The sequence below is a fragment of the Coffea arabica genome, chromosome 8e (assembly GCF_036785885.1).
Source record: "Coffea arabica cultivar ET-39 chromosome 8e, Coffea Arabica ET-39 HiFi, whole genome shotgun sequence".
Classification (NCBI taxonomy): Eukaryota; Viridiplantae; Streptophyta; class Magnoliopsida; order Gentianales; family Rubiaceae; genus Coffea; species Coffea arabica.
Window position 1 is genome coordinate 12,961,147 of NC_092324.1, and position 8,905 is coordinate 12,970,051.

The following is an 8,905-nucleotide window of genomic DNA, read 5'->3' on the forward strand; positions in this document are numbered from 1 at the left end:
CTTCTTGGATTGGCAGTGATACTTGAGACTTATCCCCAAGCAAATGTCCCGATTTTTCTGATTTTGGAAAAGGGAACTAAAAAAAACAATTCTTGATGCTTCTAATGTGCACAAAGGAGATCATAGCAGGTTAGCATATCTTCCCAATTATAAAACTATGGTTGGCATCTCCAAAGTTATTTGATGCACAATCAAAATATTTGAAAGGTACCAACTCTCTTTACAACAATTTTGTTGCAAGATGGCGAAACGCTCTTCAAATGTACTAATGCATTGAGTTATATCAGAAAACTAGGCAAGTTAGGCTTTGCCATGAATCATGAGTCAAAAGTTGAAGTAGGGGTGGGCGCGGGTCGGGTACCCGCCCCATTCACCATTTGGCTGACCCGACCCGCACCTTGCGGGTCAGCCATTTTCTGACCCTTACCCGCCCCGCATATCAGCGGGTACCCTATATCAGCGGATACCGCTGAGATAGGGTTGGATCAGCGGGTACTCGACCCGCCCCGTTTATCATTTAATTTTTTTAAAAAAAAAATGATTTATACCAATTTAATTTTATATTTTACATATTCATCTAAGATTTAATAATTTTTTTTTCTAAAAAAAGGTTTCCCACCAAGAAACAAGCATATGAACAGAATATAAGATAAAGGAAAAAAATTAAAAGAATTCAAAATCAATAAAAGTTTGAAATAAGTAACATAATTTTTAATATATATGTTCCACATTAATTAAACTTTTTTCTATAAAATATAAGATCATGGCTTTTACAAATGAATCTTGTAAATAAACTATAGTCTCTCATATTTGTAATGCAATTTGTTCAATAAAATTACTTATTTAGTTATAACTTATTATTTTATAGTGTGTGTATAAAAATATATAAAAAATATATATATATATGCGGGGCGGATCGGGTACCCGCGGATTTTTAATTATGTGACCCTAACCCGCCCCGCATCTTAGCGGATACCCGACCCTTTTTTGACCCGATCAAATAATAAAAATCGGATATCTTAATTTTCGGATCGGATCGAATCGGATATGACGGGTTTTCGGGTTAGCGGATAATTTTGCCCACCCCTAAGTTGATGGGTTATAGAATCCCTAAAGAACAAGCCTGTGGCAAATTTGTAATTGAAACTTGAAAGAGGTATTGCATGGAATAGTTTGATAATTTGAAGAAGAAACTTTGATAATGTTTCTAGTTTAGGTTAGCTTATGTTTTTTATTAATGAGTCTACTTCTAAAGTAGATTTGAACTAAAAAAATATGCAAGGATTAAACAAATAAAACATACATTGTTGAAGAAAGGTGGAATTGGACCTATACTTGGTAAATAAAGCAAAAGTTTTGTTGTAAGAATATATTTTCTTTCTTTGTTTAATGGACCTATTTAGAACTTAATTACTGTTATTACTTTTTAAAAATAAAAAATCACAATGCTCAACATAAACAATAAGAAAGAAAAAATAAATGACTTTTGAAAAGAATTATACGTTTGGCATTTTACATTTGCTCATGTAAATAAGAAATGCATATTCCAATAACATAAACGATAGATTTTTTTTTGTTTTTAGCTTTAGAAAAGCCAAAATGTAAAAAAAATGATTAAAAAAAAAGCAGTTGAAAACATTACATATTAGATTTTTCAGGCAAGTACAAAAAATTAGTTAAGAATAGATCCTATAGATTATTGAGGACAAACTTGGAATACTGGGGAACATCCCAAAGTATTTTGGTATTTTGCAAGGTTGTCTATAGATTTTCCTTTTTTTTTTTTTCGGCCATTTCTTTCTTACAAGGTTTTGACAGAATATAAATCTGGCAGAACTTCAGCCCTCCTCAGCTCTCGTAGGAGGAACTAGACTGTCCAGTAGATGGTCCCAGATTGGGCCTATGCGGCTTGACTCGATGTCAACCGTCTATATCAAAATTAAAGGCCCATACGGCCTTACTCAATCTCCATCGTCTATTTCAAAATTCATTAAATTTGAAATGGATGATTGAGATCAAGCTAAGGGCAGCTCCAATGGGGGTGTAATGGGGAGCCATTACACCGCTCCATGACACGGCTCCCCATTGGAGCCGTGTCATGGAGATTACACGCATCACCTGTATGATGCGTGTAATCCATTGAATGTGGGTCATTTGTGCCTTTTTATTTGATTTAACTTATGTAATATTATGTTATGGAGTTCAACTAATTACATTTCGAATTATTAATTAAGTATGAATTATTATGATATCTTCGCATTTGAAGTATCAAATATTTGTTTAATTTTCTACATAATTATTTTTAAAAAAATAACAATATATTATTTTTGAAACATAGAAAAAGATATATTATTCAAACTTAAAAATTAATAATATCATTTTTAGAAAATAAAAAAATTCAAAATGTACAAAATTTAACGAAAGTTAGTACTTTATTTTTTAAAAATAACAAAATTAGTTTTAAAAATTACTTTATTTATTTATGGGATATGAGTTATGCATTATTAAAATAAATATTTGATTAATTGTGGACCCATGCTATTACACCTTGTGGAGTGTAATCCATTGTGAGTGAAAGTGTAATAAAAGAGGAGAAAGTGGAATGCTGACGTGGCATGTGGATTACACTCCACAAAGTGTAATAGCATTGTGGATGCTCTAAGTCATGCTAACCCGATCTCGGACCTTCCACAGGATGGTGCGCTTCTCTTGCCAACCACAGGAGATCCGCAGCTGCAACATAAGAGAGGTACCGCTTCTCTTGCCAACCACAGGAGATCCGCAGCTGCAACATAAGAGAGGTACCACTTGGACGCCTCTGATGTCTGTGTTCATACACAGGCAAGAAAGCACTCGCATGACACATACATGCACACAAAAGATAATCAGCGTAAATACATTCTATTCTAGCTATAGTCCAATGGCAAAATAAAATCACCTTGGACTTGTAGAGATCCTACGACACCTGTTTCACCAGAATACTTGTGTAACATGTATACAAAGTCCTATGTAAAACCTGTGAGGAACTAAATAACATGAAAATGTGATGGTCTCTATACATCGTCAGCTAACTGTTTCCATGTTTGGTCAAAATAAGGTGGTTAAGACAACATTTTGGATGTTCTTTCAGCATCTGATCCCTGTTTCCCCTTCACCACAACAACCTCTCAATCTCTAGGGATGCGTTCGCCAATAAAGGAAGTGCAACATATTTCAGTATGACTGCAGAACCAGCTGCAAAATCTATCAATGCTGTTGCAAATGGAAGATTTCATGTTCACTGATGATTAAAGGAGCCTGATTAATGTTACCTGTTACATATTTCTTGATGACATTTGCCATTGATTTTGTGTTATCAGTGCCGAAACCATTAACTGCAGGCTGACCAGTGGTTGTGTTGTTATTCTATTTTGTCACACCACCATCATTGAATCCATAGAAAGGGCAAAAAAGAAAATGAGCTCAGAAGCATATTCATGCTTTCTACAAATATAAAATTTTGATAAATTGATTAAATTCAAATGGAACAGAAGTCTTTGTTGATTACAATACAAGAATAAGATCACCAGACACACACTTTTGCATGTTGGTGATATTCTTATTGCAATGGCTTGATAAATAGGAACTTAAATTCTTCTATTTCTCCTTTTCTTTCTTTTCCTTTCCAAATCCTCCTATCTCATAGGGAATTTGTCATAAAATGTAGTTGTATGGAAAGAATCTATCTATACCAATGGTTGATCTTGAGACTCGAAAACACGGTTGTGACAAGTTTTATCACAAGGATAAGGACAATCTATCTTCTGAAATGGACTTCTGTCATAAAACCAATCTCCCACTGCCTTAGCAATTGTCTGCAGAAAACAAATTTAATGATAAAGGAGCATATTCAGGATGCAGATGACAGAAAGATTGACAACGGACAGAGTCAGAAGCAGTTTTAGGAGGTATTTCATGTCTTACTTTGTCATTCAATCTTGGGGAGTCATCCCTGAGCCATGTCTCCTGCATTTCGGTTTGGCAGTGAGCATAGCAGCCATTGATAAAGTATCCTCTTGATGAAGAGGTGCCTAGTCCATTCACTGCACTCAAAAACTCCAATCTGAAACCTAAACTTCAACATAAAGAGTGTCAGAAATAATCCATCTGATAGCGCACTCAGTTTCTTTTTAACTGTATACTTGCTAACTATCGGAATTAAGGTTGAGCATCTATGGAAAGAGGAGGTTTTATGGGAAATTGTAGAGCCCAATCATTCACCAGAAACTGGATCAGAGTGTTAAGTCTGATCTGATTTAGCATCAAAACCAATTTCATCCTATCACATAAAGCTAGATGGAAGGGGATAACTCCCCTTCTGCATCTCTAATAGTTTAACTTTGGGCTCCCCAAGTCAGAAGCAAAGTCAATGCTACTCTTCAGAAGTCCTAGGAGGTTCTGTTACTGTATGACCAGAAAAATACAGGTTGTGTTATGCTACAACTTACAAGTTAAGCAGGGTAACATGCCTTTTAACAGATCAATTTTCCATTAAAAAAAGCTTCTGCTTACTTTCTTGCTTTTCTATAGCATCACATTGTTAGATATGTTTTAAATAGTTTTTATAATTTGGTAGAGTGGAGTGAAAAGTTTAGATAATTTGTGACCTTTTTTACAGCAACTGAAAGTAACAAGACCTGAAGCATCTTTGGAGCTTAAGAGAAAATCATGAAGCAGCAATAACCTTGGATGATTTGGAGTTGACTAGCAGAGCATTTTGTTATATCAAGCTTGCAATTGTGCCAAAGACCATGGGGATCAGCAACACCAGGAGCCAAAATATTCTTGATCTATGCAAAATTAAAATAATAATCAAGAGTCAGAAAAATGAGATGCAACTGAACAGAATGGTACATTTGAAGAAACACAATAGGACTAATCCTTGTTCCATTATGTGATATGTAACAGATATCGGAATATTGCTGCCATTGCCATGGAAGAAAAGATGAATTTGAGGAGAAGGTGAGCTCAGCAAATTCTCTGTCATTTTCAGTTATCAAAAGCTAGAGAAATTTCTCCCTCTCTAATACTCCATCCTTGCTTACTATGAAAGAAATATTTAAGGAACGTAATTGCACTATCCATAACCAGATCTTCTCCTAATGCCACCAAGTTTAAACATGTTCAAATACGCACCATATGAGCAGTATCACCGCTTGCATAATTTGTTGATTAGGGAAGAGGACAGAAGAAAATGTCCAAGTTTTATCATATGTAGAATGACAGCCACCATATTAAGAATGATGCTGTTATTTGAGCCAAAACAATTTCTTCACCACAAAGAAGAAACCATATACTATATATCCCCTTGATGTAAAACCTGAACTTTTTGAAAATCAAATTAAGTTTAGACATTTTTAAGCGAGCGTAATGCTGACAATTTGACATCTTATGTACAGAAGCGAGAGAAGATAACAGAAGCATCTATTGTTGGTTCATCTTGTTTAGAAGAACAGCCACAATCCTAAGAACGAAATTGTCATTTTAGCCAAACAAAAGCTACACCAAAAAGATGAAACCATATGCTATACATATTCTCTCAAGAAGTCTGTCCTATTATTCTACCTGTCTTGACTCTTGAAAGCAAGAATTATACATATATTTAATCCTCACTAAACTTGTTTGGGATTTAAAACCAGGTTATCAACCCCCTCTGACTATGCACATGGTTTTATCTTAATCAAGTTTCTCATTTTATCTCATCACTGAGTATGATAAAAGAAATATCAGGACTCCTATCCGGGCTCCACAGATCAGTCTGGTGAACAACTCAATACACTTAATACAACAAGCACAGCTTAAGTGATGATTACCAGGTAACTTAGCAACACAATTAAGAAAGAAGAATGATTACTTAAATTTTTTTGATATCATTTAACTTACGTGTGGATAGATTCGTTTCCAATTTGATAATAATCCTAATTAGAGGCAGTTACAATCTTTTGTTAAAAAACCTATAGAAAAAACCAATCATCTTGAAAATTTAAGGACATGTCTCCCAGAAACCTAGAGCAATGAACTGAAGATCGAAGAGAGTTTTCTGGCATGACTATATTCGCCTTTTTAATCTGGAAAGAATTCTCACCTGCCATGAATCATAGGCTGCATTTGTTATGAAAAGTGGTGTCCGAATTTCTTGTGCCATGTATTGGGGGAAAAAACACTGCAACATTGGTGAAACAAATCAGCATTAAGTGGATTACATAGCAAACATCTTTAATTTATGATATGAATATGATCGCTCATACCAGACCAGGTTTCATTCTTGAGGTACATGTTGCAGGCAAATTCTTTGCTGATCCCTGCAACCAAGTATATATTCAAATCATGAAATGAGTTAGAACAGACTATTCGTATTCATTTAATTTTTACTTATCAGCACACATATAGAAGCAGCCAGAAGAAAAAGGATAAGGATTGCAGTTTTAATATCTTCAAAAGAAAGAGAGGTAACAGATTGAAGGTCAGGGCTCTTTTATCTTCATAATTGCTGCATATTAGCTACAAAACATCACAAATTGTCTCCATTGATATAACCAACGAGTATATTTACTGGTCTACTTGGTCCTATCAAATAATTTTCCTATTGAAAAGTGAAAATTTGATAGAATAAAATGAAGCATACATGTGTATTAACCACGTCATTGTAGAAAGCCTCTATATGTTGGACTCCAGAGACATCCTTCCTGTTGTAAAAGCTTACAAAGTTTGCATTTGATAATTCATGAAAAGTGACAAGAACTCAATTTGGGCGGAATTCCAATGTAAAATCTTACGCATTGATGAAGTAACCCGCATCTGCAAAACATTTAACTTTAGTGCCCAAGGGTAGCAGAGCTTTGAAGCTATCACAATGGAGAATCGAAGTCAATCCACCAGCAGAACATCCAGACAGAACAGCCTAGCATAGGGAGTTCAATGAGCTCCTAAAGCAATTATAACTCATGCAATTTTTGTATCTAAAAAATGAGGAAGAAACAAAGAGAGTGTGCTATCAGTCGATCATACACTTTCAGCATTTTTCATTCCTTTTGCTAGCAGATCCTCAATAACAGCAACAAAAACCCTTGCTCCCCTATAGTGAAGATTAGTAGCCTGCTCAGATTTGACATGTCCATCAGACGCCAGTCCAAATATGGATTGCGGTTAGCCATAGACTGAATATCATGACGTACTATAAGTTCTGTAATCGTCTTAGTCAATTGGTGTTACAACAGAAAAAACAGCTACTGCTAAATCCACACTGGATTTGCAGAATTCATATTAACTTTTGCATACCTATTGACCAGTTGGCAAACGATTTGGTTATTCGTGGCAGAACGGATTTATATCTCATTCTTTTCAACTAAAGCTACTGTTTATCAGTTTCAGTGGACTTACAGGATTTACTGCTTCAACATCACCCGTAAATGATGATCCATCACAGTACCTAACCTTCACCCTGTTCCAATTATAGAAATCTGGCAATTCAAAAGGACTTGCAATATTTCAGTTTGGAAGAACACAAAAACAAATGCAGTACTAAGTAATTCATTGCACTTAAACATGATAATTAACTAAAGATATATTACCTGGATTGAACTTAGGCTTGTTCGCTAAAATCCCAGAAAAAGCAAGTTGCTTTGCCATTTGCTTTGAGGATCCCAAGCGCGTATTTTTGCGATCTAGACAAGTAGTCACATTGTTGCACCATCCTCCTCCCTGAGATTTTGAAATATAAACTTTGTTCATACACATAAAGAACATCTTTTGCTGTTATAAAAAGATCCCATATTTCACCTAGCAAGGAAAATTCAGCTAACAAGTTTATCCAGAAAGTTTCCGTGTTCAGTATAATTGTCTTGAAACTGGGTAATCAAAGACTCAAAATAGTTACTTCATGCAGCAGCTTCTACTGCTTTTCTTTGAAGCCAATCAAAGGCAAACTGTTACTATTTGATCCAGCAAAGAAGTAAAAGCTTCAGAACTTGAAAAACATGAGACAATTTGGTGAAATGGACATCAAATTCTGCATATTTTTTATCACATTCAAATTCTCAAATGCTAAAGTTATCATGACAAAGTGCCAACCTCTATATGAACCAACCAACTGTTGATCCCTGCTCCAAATCCTCTGTCAAGATGATAAGCTGGGGGGCTCCCATCCAAACAAACTGCAACAAAGTTAACAAAGTTCAATCCTATATATGTCAAAATAAAAAATGCCTTATAAAAAAAAGAAAATTCATTGAATTTCTTGAAACTTTTTTACCTGCTCCTTTTGCCACAGCACTCTCAACATAAGTGATATCAACAAAGAAGGCTTCTGTTCTGAGCAGAATCAAGACATTGACAAGAATGTGAAACCACAGATGTAATCTCCCATTAAGCATTCTGCCTATATCTTTTCAAGAATCAATCACCAGTAACGAAAATTAGAAACAAATGAACGAAAGAAAAAGCAGAAAAAGTAGAGAGCTAAAAAGGAAAACAGAGAAAAGCTCTCTGAAGTAAGAATGACAAATGCTTTAGCTTGTCTATATATATAAGTATGGCAACTGCAATCATTAATGAGAATCCCACCTTAGTCGGATTTTTAAAAGAAAAAGAAAAACAAAGCAATTTCCATGAAACATTTTTTAAAAACTTCTTTCTGGGACAAAAAATAATTAATAATATTTGTAACTGAAATTTAATACTTATTTGAAGATCTGAAAATTATTGTCTTAGTGAGATAGAAAATGTAAAGGGAAGTTTCTATAAAGCATTATTAATTTGACTCCTTATTTTGCTAAAAGGATGATTAGATTCACATGATTTTAGCTGTATACATTAATGCAATCCGAATTTAACATCAATTCACTTAATTTATGGACGAAAATTAAGT

General features: G+C 34.6%; 1 protein-coding gene and 1 long non-coding RNA gene across 2 annotated transcripts; both read right to left on the reverse strand.

Annotated features, from left to right (window-relative positions):
* Positions 1-3,112: 3,112 nt before the first annotated feature.
* LOC140012949 (uncharacterized) lies at positions 3,113-3,443 on the reverse strand. Its single transcript, XR_011819982.1, has 2 exons — positions 3,312-3,443; positions 3,113-3,222 (listed from the first exon to the last, which is right to left on the reverse strand). It is a non-coding gene; the product is annotated as an uncharacterized lncRNA (long non-coding RNA).
* Positions 3,444-3,480: 37 nt separating this feature from the next.
* LOC113703783 (pectin acetylesterase 8) lies at positions 3,481-8,541 on the reverse strand. Its single transcript, XM_027225262.2, has 12 exons — positions 8,291-8,541; positions 8,110-8,192; positions 7,611-7,740; positions 7,420-7,499; positions 7,048-7,134; positions 6,816-6,940; positions 6,665-6,725; positions 6,288-6,341; positions 6,125-6,202; positions 4,724-4,829; positions 3,964-4,109; positions 3,481-3,854 (listed from the first exon to the last, which is right to left on the reverse strand). The coding sequence occupies exons 1-12, from the start codon at positions 8,409-8,411 to the stop codon at positions 3,726-3,728; spliced, it is 1,200 nt and encodes a 399-aa protein (XP_027081063.1). The 5' UTR covers positions 8,412-8,541; the 3' UTR covers positions 3,481-3,725.
* Positions 8,542-8,905: the final 364 nt, after the last annotated feature.